Here is a 19,455-nt window from a genome sequence, read left to right as displayed (position 1 = left end):
GCGATGGGAAACGATCCTACCTTCCCGCCGCCCAGCAGCTGCGGTGGGATCGAGCTATTGCTGGTCCGTGCTTCCGTGGAGAAGTCGAGGGAAGAGATCGGGGTGGGGTTGTGGGCGCGCGTGTGAGGTCGGCGGTTGAAAAGGGCAACATGGAAGGAGGGAAAGGCTGGGAAGAAAAAGGGGGAAACTTTACTCTGTTAGCCACGGGTTGGGCAGTACCTTTCCTGGGACCAGCACAACCTGCACAGAATGGTGGACCAGGTTTCGAGATCACCAGGTCTCATCCCGGAGCATGGTGTTACATTAAGGTGGGGGCTGTGGGGTCGGGGGGAGAGGAGAAGTGTAGAAGTCATGAAGTCTGCATAAAGGAAGAATCCTAAGACTTACGGCTTGATAATTGTCAGTCCTTCCCCTAAGCCTGGTTTTTAACATCTTGCCTAAGGAAGATTGCTGGAGATCTCCAGAGCTTGCCCATCGTTTTATGCCACTTTGGTTAGTCTTAATGAGAAGATCTTCTGTCTGGTTTGGGGCTTTGAAACGAGTTTTTATGAACCAGTGCTTGGATATTTGTTAGGGGAAGACAAGAAGAGCAGATTAGCACAAATGAAGATGGCAGCAGAACCTTCGATGTTCAAGAAATTAGGACTTTGTGCATCTAAACATGCATGGCAGTTTTTAAAAGAAGAGATCTGAAACTGCAAATATAGTCCTCTTGTTTTGGAACAATGATCATAATGTAGAGGGGACTCACTTTTTCCGGACATGAGCAGATTTGGGAAGCAGAAAGAGAGCTGTGCTTTTAAATAACTGTTTGAAGACATCAGAGCAGATGAACAGTCAACGTGTTGTGACCCAGGTCGTTAATCTGTTGCATATGATCTTGACCGTCCACTCTTTATCACCATTTATGTATTTAGTGAATAAGTATTGCCAATAACTCAATGTATCCATTATATTGTTTGTTATCTATGACTGTATTATAAGTGGCAGAGATGTTACAGAATTCTTGGGTGATGGCTCTGTTTTTCTCCTCTTTTTCTTTTATCCTTTCTTTGCAAAGTCACCATAAAATAGGCTTTCAGAAGATGAGGGAAGGCTCATTATGAGTTAAAAAAACCCAAAAAGATAGTTGAGAGCTGCTGCTGTGCTTCTGATAGCAGTCTTTACTGTGTGGTGCTGTCTGTTATGGGGAAGATCTGGGTACTGATTGGCTGAGCTGGTGACATTCAAAGGCTGGAGTCTCTTTTCTGTGAAGAAGCAGGAGGCAGTGGGGCTGAAATCAAACCTCCTAGACAGACTTTATGGAGTAAAATATTAAGGAATGGGAAACTGACTACAGGAGAGTTCAGAATGAAGGGGAAACTGCAAGAAAGAGACCCAGAGGCAAGGGAATTGGCAGGTTAACTAAGGAAAGTAACTTAGAAAAATGGGTAGGTAGGAGAGACATAGGCCTGAAAAAGGTCTTGGGACTGTTGACTGGGGATTGAGCCTGAACACAGGGCTGTCAGATCTTTGCTTTAGAGCTATCAGTGGTTTAAGACCTGTGTATGAAGGAGAATTTTGAAGTTGATGGGCATGGCTTTGCAACCCTTTAATTTTCAGGAGCAATGAGGTAGGATAGAGCACAGGATTCTACACATTTAAGGTAGCTACACAGTATACCTTGCCTATTGATTTCTTCTTTGAACTGGGAGCAATGTACATATCCAAAGATAAATAATAATTTATAGACATTAAGTGCTATTTCCATTTCATCTTATCTTTCACACAAGGAGCTCAGGATACTGCACAACATCTCTAACTGTCAACCCCCCAGATGAGTCGAACTACAGTTCCCATCATCCCTAGGTGTGTTGAATGGGGATGATGGGAGTTGTCATTTCTTTCATCTGAGGTTTATTTAATTTAATTCTGTGTATAAGGATATAAGTCCTATTAAATTCATTGGGAGAGTTTGTACACTTGAACCCATAGAAAATGGAAACAAATAAATTCTGTCTATATACAAGGTTCAAGAGGCTTAAAGCAATTTTAAAAATCTCAGCAGCATGTTACTGAAAGCTTCCTTAAGAAATAACCATTTTAAGTCTTTTACTTGATTTGGGAATGATTGAAGTTGGTGGCTTAGTTATAAATATATTCTCTGTAGAGGATTACAACAAGCTCCAAATACATAACAGAGAGGTTCCTGCTCTACATTCAGTTCAAAAAGATATCTGTTGATCCCACTTTAAATTTAAATAGCCTATACTATAGTTTGTTGGGTGCTAGTGAAGATCAGATGATTTCCCGCAATGCCAGTAATTAATGTTTCCCTAAAATTGATTTATGAAATAGCAATATGTACACATAACAAAGAAAGTAAATTTAGATGAAGTAAGCATTGATAAGAGAAACTGTGTGCTTCTTCTGGGGATTTAGGAACTCTGTACAGCTCCATCCCAGTGGTGGCTACATTAGGCACGATAAATACTTCCTGGCAAAAAATTAAACAGATGGCAATCCATTAGGAAGCACAGTCCATTTTTTTTCTTCTAAAGAAAAGAATTGCTCTCACATAGTCTTTTGATATCAAATACCCTTTGTATTTCTGGTCTTATTTTAGAAGGCTGAATAAAACATGTTATTACAGCTATACTTTTCATCTTTCAATTGCAGCTGAAGTTTTCATGAGAACACATAAAAAATGTGTAAGGAGTGTATCATCAACTGTAGAGCTCTATGCCAGAGTAGAGTATATATCTATAGGACTGGCTAAGACATTTGATACCTGAGCTGGAATTTTTAAATGCACACCTTGTTCTTCTACATCAAGGTTCATAACATTTACAGCCATATATTTTGGCTCATGAGGAATAGAATTCCACAGGTACCACTCTTCTACCCTGGCAACCAAATACAGTAACAATAAATTATTTCCTGCCTTTTCAAAGTCTGCTGTGTGAGGCAGTTTTTTAAGTTTGTCCGATGGTAGGACTGGCCAGGTATGTTTATTAAATAAAATAATAGGGAGGAAAACATCTCTCACCGGTTACTGTACATAGATAGGACAACATAACTTTATTTGTGGTGTTAATAAGACTTAGTAGGTGCAGATTTGGATAAAAGTTAAAATTTAACTTTTAAAAACTTGACTTTTCCAATGTTTGAATTTTTTGGGGGGGGGAAATATTATTTTTGAAAATAAAAAAATTTCGCTCAGTTTAACAGTTGTTGAAATTTTAGCTGAAATGAAAGGAAATGGTTGTTGTGGGTTTTTTGGGCTCTTTGGCCGTGTTCTGAAGGTTGTTCTTCCTAATGTTTCGCCAGTCTCTATGGCTGGCATCTTCAGAGGACAGCACAGAGTGCTGGCGAAACGTTAGGAAGAACAACCTTCAGAACATGGCCAAAGAGCCCGAAAAACCCACAACAACTGTTAGATTTCAGCCATGAAAGCATCCGCGAATACAAATGAAAGGAAGCTTACTAAAAGTTTGTTGGTCCATGTTTATACATAATAAAATGGTAATTATACATGTGTTTCAAAAACACAAAGATATACATAGCTTTGCTGTGGAAGGAATAGCACTGTTGAAAAGATCCACAAGAGCACTTTTGGCATTAGCAAGAATGAAGAGAGATTGTTTCTGTCTTTGCCAATTAATATTCAAAAGAGCATTGTACAATTTAGCTTTGTACAACTGGCAATGTTGCTGTATGTTCAAGTTAGAAAATGTCAATGAATGCTTTCTGTGCAACTATATACTTAGGGAATATGACAGTGTAGAACAAATTTGAGGTGTCATCATAGCGAGAAATTCTCGTGAACTTCACTCGTTCTGTAGTGACCAAGCAGCAATAGTTGTGGAACCCAATCATATGTGTTTTTTGGCAAACCATTCTGAATTTAGTTGCTCTCACTCTAAGTACTGTAAGTGCAGTCATAATTGTAGCTAGATCAGGCAGTTTTTGATATCTAATTCAGGTGCTGTTTCCAACAAGAACATAAGGAGAGCCAGACTGAATCGGACCAAACGCATATGGACCATGCAGATGTCTGCAAGAAATCTTTCAGCCAACAGAATATGAGTAGAATAGCATCCTCCTGTTCAACTGGTGTAACTAAATGATATCATATTCCTATCCTATTGCTCCCAGCAGCAATGTTAAAGTAAGAGCAGTAGAAGAGAGAACTAGCATAACTGTGACTGCCACTTCTACACAGAAACAACATTGGTGCACCCACCAATCAGTGTCACTCTTGGATTTGCTCTATCCTGAAAGCAACAGCCAGCTTTTCCAAAGCTGATGTTGTCAACCTGTAGGACTGTGATCAAGAGAAGTTGATACAAAATAAAACTTGTACATCTTGAAGTTGTTACAAGATGCAAAGTTAAAGAACAATCCTTGCAAGTCAACCGGAAACTGCTCTTCTTTCTCCTTTCCTTTCTCTGAAGCTGGATACAAAGGCCTGACAGGATGGTCTGTGGACTGGTGATTCTTCATCCATGCTATACTTTTTTCATGCACATATATCCTGCCTCAAGACTCCGCCTCTTTCACTGGGGCTAATACCTTAGACTCATTGTGAGAAGAACAGAACACTTCACTTTTTCCATGCCCAGCCTTACATGAAAATTGAGGGACCAGTGAAATAGATTACTCCACACTTTCAGGAACTATGTTCCTTCCACCATGGAGCTTCTTCTTATGCTGAACTTTTCCACTGGTACTGAAAAGTCCTGATGTACAGGGACTTCTACTCTGATTTCCGTGCATCTTTTATAGCAATCCATTTTCTCCAATCTACAACCTTAGTTATGCACTACTGAAGTCTTTATACTGAGCTAAGGTCACAGTGGTCTAGCGTCATCTTTTTGCCATTATTAATTGAAATTACAACTCTGAGCTTAAATCAGCCACTGTAACAAAGATACAGGTTTGCAGTGTAAATCTTATTCACTTTACTTGTAATGTTTTATTTTTCCCTAGATCATGATGAAGTAAAACTATATTTCATTTTTCTCATGAATTGATGATAGCATTTGTGAGGAGCAACTTAAAGCTACAAACCATTTTTTTTCATGGTAGTAAATGCTTGAAAGCTAATTTAATGGTGGAAGATTACTTGAATCTGAAGCACAGGAATTACTTCCTTTAATTTCTGTTGCCATATGTCTTCCTACTGGCAGAACAGTCTTGTAGGATTCTTCTGTTATGCACAATACATCTCCAAAATAATGGACATTTTAATCACTTTACTGTTTAATCTCATAGGCATTGCCTTTTAGCCTGCATGGAACTGTGCTGGCAGAGCAGGGAACGTGCAGCAATGCAACTAACCACTGTTAGGAGATTGAATTGCAGATGTTCCAGGGTTTAAAGGATTTGGAATGCAGAATATCACATGACATATGGCGGCCAGTGCTGAATGCGGGAGGGTAGTGAGGGAGAAAGTGAGAATGGACAAAATATAAGGAGAGAAGTGAAATATATGCTTAGCCACAAGTGAACAGCCAATGGTTAAGTATCAATACGTAGCAGTTGATGTCCAGATTGGATCATGCTTAAAGTAGAGCCGTTGAAATCTATGACTTTGTTTACTCATGCCTAATTTTCCAGTTTTTAATAAATTCTAATCCAAGTATGATTAAGTGTTGTGCCAACCCAGGGAGGGTATAATGAGTGGTAATATTTAGTGTTATAAAATACTAATCTGTGTACCATTGATTTTAAAAAAAATGTGTGATATCTGTTGGAATTGATGAGACTTCATATTTTGATAAACTTGAGGACAGTGGTCAAATGGGACAATTCTGCATCTTTGACTAATGTACAGCTATATACAGACCAACATTAGGGTCTCATAGCTGCACCCCCAAGAAAATTGAACAATTATGTATTGGTAGCATGATTGGTAGGGAGAAAAAAACAGGGAAAAAGGATGGCTGCACATACATTAACCACCTCATACAGAGACTTGTTTTCTAGAGTGAGGCAGTGCTTTGGAAGCTGGGTCTGTTCTTCCCCTTTTTTCAGCAGTAAAGGTGGGTTGTGGTGAGGCCACCAGTGGCTGTCCTTGTCATGGTGCGCTACAAGGGGGGGAGTAGACAAATGCTTGAATCTTAGTTGTTGGCTGCAAGCAGAGCATGAAAAGGTTGCTTGCTTGTACTACAATCTCCAGAGTCCCTTGGCCAGCATCCCACTAGATATCCTGAATGGGGATCCTGGGGTTTGTAGTATTAAAAAGTAACTTGTCAATACTCTGGCTATTCTCTTCTTTTAAAGGAAAATGTGGTAGGTGGCTTGATTGTGTATGTCCATTCATTAAAAATGCATGAACCAGCTTTACATTACCTAAGTAAAGCATTATAAAGGCTTTCCCATATGGACATAATTATTCTCTGAATAAAGTTAACAGTTCCAGCAAATTACTAATGATGCATCAATTCATGCAGGAAGTACATCCAAGATGTAATTTTCTTATATATATATAAGAATGGACAGTCCATGATCTAAAAATCAGGTTAAGCTCCCACCTTCACTTTGAACATGAGCGATCAGTATATGAAGGTTATTGTAACATGCTGCCAAAGATACAGGTACTGCCACATTGTCTGTAAATCCTTGATCAGATCTGTTGATGAGATTGATGAGTTTATCAAGGCTAATGAGAAACATAGATGTATTTAATTTACAATCAGGCAGGCATTAATGTGTGAGAAAGTGATTTCAAAATAATGGAAATTTGTTGCTAATTGTTCACCTTGATTTAAAATCTGCTGTAAGATGTTTGAAAGGCTTTTCATCATAACCATGCAAAGGTTGCATAGACCAAATCAGTTTTCTGCAAAGAGTGCAGACAACATATTAAGGATGAAGATATACAGAATAAGAAGAGATATGTAGATAGAGTATGTAAAATGAGACCTGAATTTGGAATTTCAAACAAATGTTATGAAAGAATTTTATAATTACAGCTCCCAAACTGGAAAACCACAAACATTTTCCTTCTCTCTGTCCTGATTTTAAAGCTTTATTTTCTCTTACACGTAACTTTAGAATGTTACCACTGGCCAAGCTGGCTGAGAAATTTTAAGGAGTGTGATGCCAAAAAAAAGAATAACTTTTCTAGATTTTGTCTTACCATTTTCCCCATTTTGTTAGGAATAATTCTAATTTTTGTTGTTTTTTAAGAAGAGAGTCTTAATTCATATTCAAACATTAAACACTTAGCATAGTCATCTGAGTTAACGGGATTTGCATTGCCTTTGTATAGAAATAGGCATAATAAAGAATTCTACAAAAAAAGTATACAGTATCTCTGGCTGTAATGCATGTAATTAAGGGAATATCTCAGAAACTGTGAACACTGAACAGTAAAGAAAGCTGTCAGGGGGAAAAAAACTTCATTTGAAATGTGATACTGGAGGAGAGCTTTGTGGATACTCCAGATTACCAGGAAGAAGAACAAGTGGAAAATGATGAAACTGAGGCTCTCCTACTTTGGGCACATCAGGAGAAAGCATGATTGTCTGGAAAAGACAATAATGCTGGGAAAGATTGAAGACAGCAGGAAAAGAGGAAGACCAAAGAAGAGATAGATTGACTCCCTAAAGGAAGCCACAGGGTGAGTTTTCAAGAACTGAGCAGGGCAGTTGAGGACAAGACTTTTTGGAGATTGCTCATTCATCGGGTCACCATCAGTCAGAGGTGAACTGATGGCATAACAACAATGACTTATAATGTTCACATTAGAAGTTTTTAATATAACAGTGGTGACATACACAGATTCAAACTACCGTATTTTTCCGTGTATAAGACAATACTTTTATCTAAAACATTTAGATTAAAAATTGAATGTTGTCTTATACACGGAAGTAAAAATACATTATCTTTGATTTCCAAATGAAGCTACAGAGTCTCTTGAATAGAACTGTAGACAGACAATACATCTCAAAACAGCCATACACAAATGCAGTCTTAGATATGTTCTCACAGACCTAGAAATACTCCTATAATCCCTTACATATGTACTTCGGTGCTCTACAAAATCATACTGAAAAATCTGGCATTTTATCATGGTGCCATTCGCACTGCTCAGGCAAAGCTGCACAACAAGATTTTTGCCATTGTGTTACTGAATTTATGCTATGAATTAATATTAGGATTCCCACATACATACATATGGTATAGGACAAGCTGTGCTGATTCTTCATACCTACATGTTTCTTCTGGTTGGCAAGTAGAAGTATTTATAATTCAGAACACAACAGCCATAGCAGTTCAGTAACAGCTGTATAATACAAGTTATGCTTAAGATACTTCGGCCCAGCCATAGTCTTTATCAGTATTTAATATTCATGATATACTTGGAATAGTGAGAGATATTTGTCTTACTCAGTACATATAACTCCCCATCCTTGTAAAGAGAGACCTTTAATAACAGTTTGCAGTTGTACAGGCATACCTCGGTCTACGAAATTAATGCCGCCTCCGGGACATTACATCATGCAGAAATTTCATGAACTGATACACAGATTGCACTAGGAAAGGGGACCGCACTAGAAGCCTCCAAGCACAATGCATCCTGGGGGAAACCCTTTTGTACAGCGGGAAAAGAAAAAGAAGATAAACCAGGGCATTATTTTCTATGGATTTCAGTTCGTAAACCAAAAATTACGTAAACCAAAGCTTTCGTAAAGCAAGGTACCACTGTATATCTGTATAGATTCAATAAGACATTGGCTAAAATCCTGCTGTGCAGATCCACCTGCACAATGGGAATGACATCATCATCAGTGACGGATTGTTGTGGGTTAAATACTTCCTTTTCAATTTCTGTGTGCACACGTGTATTCCAAAGTTGAAAAAGGATGCCTTTAATTAGCAGTATCTGGTGCTGCCAGTGATATTATACAGGCAGAATTATACAACAGGATTTCAGCCATTATGTTCCGTTATGTTCCAAGGCAGAAGAGAGGAAAATGATGTTGTATTTAAATCTCCATTTCTCATTAGAAACAAACCTTCAAGTCATTGTTCTAGTTGTGTTGACCGCCAAACAATGAGGTAAGGATATGGTAAGTGATCTTATATCACAAATACGGGGTGGGGATAAACAAAGTTTGTTATCCCAACACTACAGTTGATAATTGATAGTGATCATGTTCTTCTCACTGGATAAGCATTGGACATTTATTTTGTTGGCTGATTGCCCACTTTTCTTTCCCATTTATGGGACTCAAGGTAGCCTTACAGTTAAATAAAACAATTAAAATACAACATAAAAAGGAATGGGGGCATTAAAATTTGAACATAGTTCAAAACCAGGAAAAGAAAGTAGAGTGCAAACTCAGTTAAAATCCTCTTGCAGAGTAAGCACGTTTAGCAGCCAAAGGGCTACCTGAATAAGGTTTTTTTGGGGGGCTTTGTTAGTGGGAAGTTTCAGAGCCTGATGACTGATGCTAGACAATCAGCTTTGAGTACCAGTCACCAGTTTGACTGAGGAACTGAGAACAATCTTCTCCTTCACGTCTGTCCTCCAGATAGTCTTGTCATAGTTCAGAGCACACTGGCCATCTGTTAGATGAGAAGGTTCTTGTCTACAGCCTAGTGCTCTGATAGTCAAGAATGAATGATCAGTATATAGAATGACCTAGTTTTTACAGTTATATGGATATCAGTGCATGCATCACCTACTTATATTTAATATTGATTATTTTCTCTCTGTTTACAGTTAGAATTAAACTAGGATATTATTAAAGCATAGTACTGTTGAAAATATAATACTTCTAAAACTATGATACTATTGTGTTCCCAAAATTTTTTTTTAATTTTCTCTTTTTTTAACACTTTCATGTTTGGCTTGTTAACAGTAGCATAACATCTTTTAAGGCTGAAAAAATGAATTGAACTGATTAAAATGTGAAATGAATGACTTTTTGCAATGTGTGGTTCTTTCATAATTCACAAATGTGCTAACATGATTGTCGGAAGTGATTGTGTGCTATAAAATAAAAAGACAGTAGGGTATAAAATAGAATTGGAATATGTTTTTCAAAATAATTATCTCTATTTCTAGCTCTTGTCATTAAGTTACCCAGAATTTAAAGACATGGGGACTAGTATTCTTCTGCGATGTGGGATATATATTCTTAATTAGCAAGGCTATCCATTGTAAAGGATTTCTATAAAAGCAACACTAAAGGGTGAGGAAGATAAATTACACACACACACACACACACACACCACACACACACACACACACACACACACACACGGCTTTGGTAATAGGGCAGTGCAGAAACTGTCATGTTATACATTGCATTTATATCCTACCTTTCTCCCAGTGCAAGGACCCAAGGAGACTTACAAAATGATTAGAAAATAAATGGAAACATAAGTCACAATGCTAGTTAAAATGCAATTCAACATATAATATTTTTAAAGATTATTAAGTTAAGAAAATAATATAAAACACCATGGACAGGTCTTCCATTAGGGTCTATCTCATATTCAGCAGGTCAGAGCCCATTTTCAACCATTGTTGCACTCGTCCCTATTCTATTCATGCGATCACTGCCAGTGCCCTATTGAACCAGGGAATGAGTTTGGGTCCATTCTGTGGGAGGGGATACATAGGACTATGTGTCAAATACTCTGGCAATTTTCCCATTCTAGAGAGTTTTAAAAACCCTCATATTTAAATTTCTTGTTTAAGGTGTGCGAAGATTGGAAGGGTGGAGATAGAATCAAGAACTTGCAGGTTGATGGGCTCTGTTCAGGTTAGTGGAACTAATGCGCAGGTGTGTGCTTATTCAGTTAGCTGTAGGGGGAAAATCAAAACATTTGTAGCTATATGTGCCCTTCTTAACACCTACACATAAGGATGTCTGGGATTCTAGCCTAGAGCAATAATAGGCCTACTTAAAGAACTCAAAATGCAGAATTAAATTTCATCTGAGTACAGGCAGAAAACATAAAATGGCTGTGGGATGGCAAAAATCTCACTGTTCAATTTAAAAAAAAAGCATATAATCCTTTGTATAAGCAGAATAGGACAAATGCAAATCATAATAAGATGTAATGATATTGACCTTTGGCCTTATTTTATTGTTTCAGATGTTGCCAGAGCAATTGAGCTGCTGGAAAAGCTGCAAGAATCGGGAGAAGTACCTGGGCACAAGCTACAGTCACTTAAAAAAGTACTGCAGAGTGAGTTTTGTACAGCCATCAGAGAGGTATGGTAATGAGTCTCTGGTTATGGTTATGGGAGCTGGGGAGACTAGTGCTTTTAATGCAAATAGAGGGCATAAGCAGAACCTTGGGTATAGTGGAAATAAGTGAGCATTGCTCTATGCCAGAGTCATGTGTCCTTGGTTTGTGTCCAGATTCACTGCTGCAGTGAGAAAAAAATGGAAATTTCTGTTACTACAAGAAGCACATGAAGTTTGATCTTTCGCCATCTGTACCATCCAGCAGGAGGTCTTCAGTTCAAAGGCATGCAGCAGATTACTATTCAATATGATTTAGGGTTAGATCAATTCCAGTCAGCTAGAATATTAAGAGAAAATAGGTCAGAAATACAAAAGGAAAAAAAAGCACAGCTGTGTGGAATGATCAAAATCCAAAATCAGGGTTTTATAACCTTGGTGCTTTTGCTCCCAGACAAAACCAAGAAGCATGTTACTCTGACAGACATCAATCAAAGGTACAGTGGGGTAAGTGGAAGTGTTTTATTGATAATACAGATGAAGAAGACAATTGATTTTTATCTCCTCCACAATGAAGCCCCATTATCATCCAACCTCAAGTTGATTCTTAAGTTTCAACAGCTAGTCAGGAGGAATTTTGGACTTGCTTTTCTCTCTCCCACTCCACAACCTTCAAACTGTTCAGTGCTCAGCCTGATGAAGAGCCCTGTGGTTTTGAAAGCTCTGTTGTTAAGGATATTTTAATGTCCAATAAAGGCATATTTCTAATTTTAGATTTTGTCTAGAGAGGTAATTTATGGTCCTGTTGACAAAGGCTACAATGACAGGGTCTGTACACAAGTGTTTTATGGGCCATATGATTTGTCAAGTCTCTCTCTGTTCAAGAGGGGCTGTAAAGTATATAGACACTCTTTTCTCAGGGTTGCATGTACTGAGGAAAAAGGAAAGGGTTTCAGGGATGTGTTGAGAGAGACCAAGAGATCCCAAGCCCTCCTATTCCTGCAGCATCTCCAAAGGAAAATCCTGGAACAACAAAAAGAGAAAGCACCTTTCTGTATGTTATGATCTGCTAAAACCTATGGCAAGGTGTAGGAATAGACAGCTACTCTGCCTCCAATTCTTTCCCTTCTCTTCCATAGGATTGCTCTTAGTTGACTGATAATCCTGTCCATCTGCAATCCTATGTATCTGTACTTAGAACTGAATTCTTTTGAGAGCAGCAGGACTTGCTCTCAGTTTGTGTGCAAAAGATTGCAGCCTAATCAAGAGATTAATCAATTGAATTTGCATACATTTTTCAAAGAATAAATCATAATTCCAAGAAAACTCTTTATACTTTTAAGTGATTTCTGTGTGTGCAGCATTAAGCACTGACTCCGAAGAGACCTGGGTCAGTCGTGAATACTGTATCTGTATTAAGAATACCTTTTTTTAAAAAAAGAAAAAAGTGATTATTTAAACAAAAGATTTTGAATTGAGTCAAATTAATCCAATTAAATTAACTCATTAGTTGCAATTCTGCTACTTTACCACTTTTCAATCTATAGTAGATGGAGTTTGGGCAACTTCACAGTATAAACAGTATTCTCTAAATTTATGTTTTTCCTCCCTCTCTCAGATGAATTAGACTGTGCTGATGGCTAGGCAGAAGAGATGCATACACTTTTTTCATGATTTTTTAACTACATTCTGAATTGTGTCTGTCTGTCTCTTCCAGGCTAAGTTGGAGGTAAGATTACAGGCCAAAGTACTCTTAAACTAGGGGTAGGTTATAACCTAAGTGGGGCAGGGGATCTCATGCCACCATATCAAAGGGAGGTGGGCCCACTCTTTAGGCTGCAGGCTGACAGTGTTTGAAGAGTTATTAATAACCAAATAATTTGTATCTGTAAATGCCTTGGTTTTCTTCATTATGTACTACTATTCTGACTTAACTGGAAATCTTGTTTATGTGGGCAACAGCAAAATCAAATTCTATGGTACCAAAGCATTAGCTGTACATAAACACTGTTCCTAATCTAAAAGGAGTATTGTTCCTCTTGTCTAAATAATCATATCATCGGTGTTTGCAAAGGTTAATTGTGATAAAGACCTTTAATTTATCAGAGAGAAAGAGAGAGAGATTTGTATACAGTACCTGTATCATGAAGACAAATGGGAGTGACTCATCGTCCAAGCAGAAAGAAGATTACCCCAAAATTCTGAGAAAAGCTTTACTATTTTTCTTCAGTGTTGCAAGAAATATCCTATTTCTAGATAGCAGTCATCATGTTGTTCTTTGTTAAGAGGTGCAAAATACAAGAAATTTTAAGAAAAGTAACTCAGACTTCGCTTCTTTATCGGTTGAGTGAACTAAAAGCTATTTATCCCAACTTTGACAGGATAGCATAGGAGAACTAAAAAAGACAGTTAAGGAATATTGTTCAGAGACAGCTTGTTATTTTTTATAGGAGTAGCAGGAAAACTTAAGTGCACTTTAACAATGTACAGTAATTCTATGCTTTCTAAGTGGTCAAACCCATTTGTTTCAAACAGATTTAAATGGATCACACTCTGGCAGAACAGTCCTATGCATGAGATAGAGAAGGAGGGAGATTGGTAGTGTTAAAACAGCCTGTTCCTTTGCTCTGACTTCATGGTGGCACAGCAGGAAGGAAGGCATGGGTTTTTATTTCTTTTACCGCTAGTCTCATTCTTTTTAAGACTTTCCCTCCCATTGACAGTACAGTATGCTGCTACTTCTTTTCTTTTTTCCTTTTCCTTTTTTCTTTTTTTACACACACACACAGATCCAAAGCTCTATTTCTCTCCTGGCCCTTCTTAAAAGGATCAGGAGATATTTTTTTAAAAAACCTGCTGTGGGGTGGTCTTACTGTTTCTGGTTTCAGGGCCTAAGAATAAAATGCCTGCCATATTAGAAACCAAATGTATCTGGCATAGTGCCTAGCTTTCCTGCTCACCTATCCCAGCTACCTATCATTTTTCAAGCATCCTCCATTTACAAAGGCTTAATCTCGACCTATCCTGCTACCCAGAATTGTTACAAGAATAGATTGGAAAGCTTTCCAAATTCTTCTGTTTTAATTGTACATTTCTGGATTGTTGAAAGATGCCTGTGATCTGTTTCTCACAGGTATATGTCATGTATGCTGTTCTTGAGGCATCCCATGCCCCCACATGGTCATGCCTGATTGGAGATGACACCTTCTATATCAATCATTGATTTCACAGGGTTAAAACTGGCATATTACTCCCACTGAAAAACTGTCATCTGCTAAATGTGACAAATGATGCTTGCTCTTTGCAAATAAGTTTGAAATTCCTCTCCAGTTTCACTGCTTAAGTTACAGTAATCTGTTCTGATTAATTGTTATTGCAGCTATCTGCTCCAAACTCATGTATCCATCTCTAGTCAACTAAATAAAGCCTCTTAATGTAGAGTCTGCCTGTCTTTACTTTTCTGCTGCCTATTTGGACCCAGAGAAGGGAAAGGAAAATCTAACTAAACATGCTGATCAGCAGTGCTTGAATGCTTGGCAGTAAATCTGATACATTATTTATGTTATCTGTTTGTTATGTTTATGGTTCACTTTTTTTATGTACTTTATCATCACAATAACCTTAGGGGGTAGGTCGGGCTAGCAGCCTATAACAGACCCAAGGCCACCCATTGAATACTTTGGTTGAATGAGAATTTGACTACAGGTATCATAAGTCCTCGCCCAATATTCTCCGCCATATTAGACCAGGCTGGCTTATCAGTGTTAGGTTTTTTTCCTTTTAAAAGTTTGATTTACTTTAATCTGTCACTGTTAACCACTACTTATTGTTTTATCAGTAACAAAGTTTATATATTTATTTATTTACAAGATTTTTTGCCACACCATTACCGATGGTCTTTGAGCAGCGTACAACAATATTAAAACTTTTAAAAACATTAAAACTATTAAAGTAGGCAATGTTTTAATAATACCCTATATTAAAACAGTCATTAAAACATTAATATTAATAAATCCTGCTGCTCACATGGCCAGCTAAAGAATACTATTTATTTAAAATGCTGGCTAAATAGAAAGGTCTTTGCCTGGTGCCGAAAAGCCAAAAGTGTTGGAGCCAGGCGGATCTCTATAGGGAGGGTGTTCAAAGTTGGGGGGCAACAGCCGAGAAGGCCCTATTTTGGCATACCATCCCCCTCACCTCTTTCAGGGATGGCACCTTCAGAAGGGCCTCCTGGGCTGATCTTAGAGGATGGGCAGGCTCGTATGGAAGAAGGCAGTCCTTTAGGTAACCGAGTCCTAAGCCATTTAGGGCTTTATATGTCAAAGTAAGCACTTTGAATTGGGCCCAAGTAGCAACTGGCAGCCATTGTAAATTTTTCAAAACCAGCGTGATATGAGTCCGTGCGGCAGCACCACTTACCAGCCATGCAGCCCATGTCCCTTAGGGGGAGTGTAACCCCATCTAGAGCAGGGAAATGGCCCTTTAACCTATCTGGTGGAGCACCTACCAGCAGCACTTCCAACTTGTCTGGATTGAGCCTCAGTTTATTGACCATCATCCAGTCCATTATCGAGTCCATGCATGAGTTCAGAACGGTGACTGCCACACCTGGATTGGTAGAGAATGAGAGGTAGAGCTGGTTGTCATCAGCATATTGCTGACTCTGAAGCCCAAACCTCCTAACAACCTCCCCCAGTGGCTTCATGTAGATATTGAATAGCATGGGGGACAGTATAGAGCCCTGAGGAACCCCATGACGCAACCGTCATGGATCAGAGCTAATGTCCCCCAGCACCATCTCCTGGACCTGATCAGCCAGGTAGGAGCAGAACCACTGTAAAACAGTGCCTTCCATTGGCATCTCAGCCAATCTGTCCAGAAGGACCCCATGGTCCATTGTGTCAAAAGCCGCTGAGAGGTCCAGGAGAATCAACTGGGATGCATCCCCCCCGTCTCTCTCCTGGCAAAGGTTGTCAAACAGGGTGACCAACGCAGTGTCCATCCCATAATCCGGCCTGAAAATAAATTGAAATGGATCTAGATAATCCGTTTCATCCAGGAGAACCTGAAACTGCTCAGCCACCACACGTTCCAACACCTTGCCCAGAAAAGGGAGGTTCGCCACTGGTCAATTGTTGATCACTAAACCTGGGTCCAGATTAGGGTTTTTTAGGAGTGGGCAAATCACTGCCCCCCTTTAATCGGGCAGGGACCACTCCCTCTCTTAATGAAGAATTGATGACCTCCAGGATCATCAACTTAATTCAAGTTAATACTAGTAAAATAGAAAAATGGTCAAAATGGCCGGGACCATGGCATGATAATATTTTAGGAGTTATAAATGATACTTGTAATATATCCCAAAACTGAAAGTGTTGAGTGTTGGTAGTCTATTATTACTTCCCAGTGCATTACAAAAATGCAACCAGAGCAAGTTAATAGAGAGTGATGGTAGCAGGCATACCATGGAGCATTGCAATGTTAAGAATATCCACAGCAAGTGGACATTCTTACCAGTTTGTTTGTGGCTTCTCTTCCAAAGTAACAGAATTCTCTTCTTTTATTAGAAACAGAGGCATGGGGGGGGGGGGTGAGGACGCACCTCTGCTAAACCTTTGTACAAAAAAATGGTATTTGGCAGCTAGAATAAACTGGTGACAAAAGCAGCACAACATCACAGTTCTTGCACATGTTTAGTATGATACATTTTCTGTAACTTAAGTAGGACACCAATCAGAATTTTTGTCAAATAGCAAACCTGAGAACAGTTTTCTTTCATTACAAGTGCTTCCTCAGCATTGACATTGCAAAGCTCTGAATAGTGTGAATCAGAATGTGCAGGAATGATTGCCTTTTCATACCTCAGCCTGCTCTTGTTAATTGTAAAGTGGGTTAGGTATTCCCAAGATTTATTGAAGGAGAAACTTTGTTAGGTCTATTTACAATTACTACATCCTGATTACTTCACTACAAGAGATCTAAAATGGATGCTACTGTTATACCTTTTGTAATGGTTTTGTTACTATCACAAAAGCAATACAGTGGTGCCTCGCTTAACGAGTGCACCGATAGCGATGTTTCCGTATAGCGATCCCTTTTTCGGGATCGCTATACGGAAACATACCCGATCGTCGCAATGGGGAAAACCCGCATTGCGAAGATCGGGTATTGCGGCGGCCATTTTGGAGCCGCCGAACAGCTGTTCGGCGGCTCCAAAATGGCCGCCGGAAGCCCGGAAATGGCTGCCGGCAGCCGTTTTCACGCCGTGCCCTCGCTTAGCGAAGGCGCGAAAATGGCTGCCAGCAATTGGAATCCTCGCTGAACGGGTAAGTAAGAAAGGTATTGGAACGCATTAAACTAAGTTTAATGCGTTTCAATACATTTTCCCTACCCGTTTAGCGACGATTTCGCATAGCGAGGGTTAATCCGGAACAGATTAACCTCGCTATGCAGGGCACCACTGTACTCTAGAATCGTATCAAAGATTTGATGTTTAATCATATTTCCCTATTGATTTCAAGGGTTGTTTTTTTAAAAGATCAGTCATAAAGAGGAAATGCCAAGCTTCTAGCTAGAAATCCACATGCTTTCTGCTAAACTCAGATTGCTTAGCTGACCTCTGGGAGCAGGAGGAGAAAACTTATGAAAGTACTAGTACAAAAAAGCCTGACTAGCTAATGGTAAAATATTGATGTGTTGGCCTTGACAGGCTGTTAAATACACTCCTGATGCTTCCTTTCTTACAACTTTCTAATAGACAAACCTCATCTGAAGAGGTTAGTTCATTTTATATATTGCCACAGTTACTTGTTGTGTAAGCCTTGTTTGTTATGTAAGGTTTGTTTATGCATTTCCCCAGCCTATTTGCTTTTCTTGCAGATAGTTACACATTTTTGCTTAGTTGTATAGCACTATAGTTGTCTGATATCATTTTCGGAATAGGGGCTTGTGGTCGTTCATGTTTGTCCACTATTGAAATACTTGCTAGTGCTGCAAAAGACATGGTGAAGATCAGCACTATTTTTCTACAGATTTCCATGACTGCTTGCTTATTAGCGGAGTCCAATGGGAACCTTCTTCTTTACAAAGCCCAGTTAAATGGGCAGGAATTGCACATAATATAGTTTCTTATTGGGTGGAAAGCTGGAGGATCTCTTATTATCAGTCACTCAAGCCATTTGAGATATCAATATACTTTAACATATCTCATGTCCTTAAGATTTGGAATGTGTGACCTAATGAATGTCACAGAGGTATAAAATGTATATACAACAGGCAAAACTAATCTAAAAATATGCAGCTCAAATTACCTTTAGGTAATTTTTTTACCAAATTCTGCAGAATGTCAGTGTAGATCCAGTAATCTTCTTTTAAGTGCTTGTTGTCATGAATAGACCAGCTTTCCGAGGCAAAGCCCTACAAAATGCATGAAAATATAATTTTAGGTTTATGGGCTGAGATCCTGTTGCGTAACTTATGCCTGTGGAAGGGTGGTGACATCAGTGGCAAGGGGCAATTTTCAGTAATTAAAAACCTTTTCCTTTGGCTTTTCCAACTGCTAGACCTCTTATGGTGGTAGGTCCTGCAGCTCATCTAGCAGTGGCAATTTTCAGTAACTGGACTTTTTTCCTTCCATCCCACAACGCCTGTGGCTCCTGTGTAATAAAAGGGATTACACAGGACGTGGAAAATCCATGGGAAAGAAGTAGGAACTTTTTAATTACGAAACAATCACCCCCTCTTCCATAGGCATACATTGCTCAACAGAACTTCAACCACAAAATTTCTGGCTTGTTCCCTTACGGAATGAGTAACAGGCCATTCTGTTACACAGACTGTGGATAAAAGAAATCACTGGAGAGGTATGTTGGGAATATCACCTAACTAATACTGTTGCACTACCAACAGCACATGCAAAGACAATTGAAAGACTCTTATAATCTAGAAAATCAGTTTATTACAAATTTCTGAATCTATCCCTTAACGAGAAAATTGATTTCAGATAATCTTGTAGAATTAAACTGTGCTTAATGAGAATTACTCAATTAAAATGCCTCCCCAAAGGTCAGGAGCAATATTAGTGGTACAGCAGAACATATTTTAGTAATTCAGCATAACTCATTGCAGTCTTGCCTTTGTGTGTAACTTGCATGAAAGGGTATCCATACAATCACAGGGCATCAGGGCTGAATTACAAGTCTTACTGCTAGTGCTACATAATTTACTAGAATCCTGCCCCTGGCATCCATACATTATGTGT

The 19,455-nt window shown here is 38.8% G+C and overlaps 1 protein-coding gene across 3 annotated transcripts in view; it reads left to right on the top strand.

Moving 5' to 3' along the window:
• The window catches only part of LIN7A (lin-7 cell polarity scaffold A), a 42,124-nt gene that overhangs the window by 468 nt on the left and 22,201 nt on the right, over positions 1-19,455 (top strand). The window contains exons 2-3 of one of the 3 annotated variants that reach the window (XM_078376956.1): positions 10,703-10,766; positions 11,104-11,222. Coding sequence is in view for 1 of the 3 variants with exons in the window: in XM_020804011.3 (XP_020659670.1) it covers positions 11,104-11,222 (119 nt within the window). In the remaining 2 variants the exon portion in view is untranslated. Of the gene's footprint in view, positions 1-48; positions 64-10,702; positions 10,767-11,103; positions 11,223-19,455 lie in introns of those variants that run through there. The other 2 variants (XM_020804034.3, XM_020804011.3) reach the window with 2 other exon arrangements.

Source organism: Pogona vitticeps, chromosome 5 (assembly GCF_051106095.1).
Source record: "Pogona vitticeps strain Pit_001003342236 chromosome 5, PviZW2.1, whole genome shotgun sequence".
Lineage (NCBI taxonomy): Eukaryota > Metazoa > Chordata > Lepidosauria > Squamata > Agamidae > Pogona > Pogona vitticeps.
Note: the sequence above shows the minus strand (reverse complement) of the source record. Positions and strands in the feature narration are given on the sequence as shown.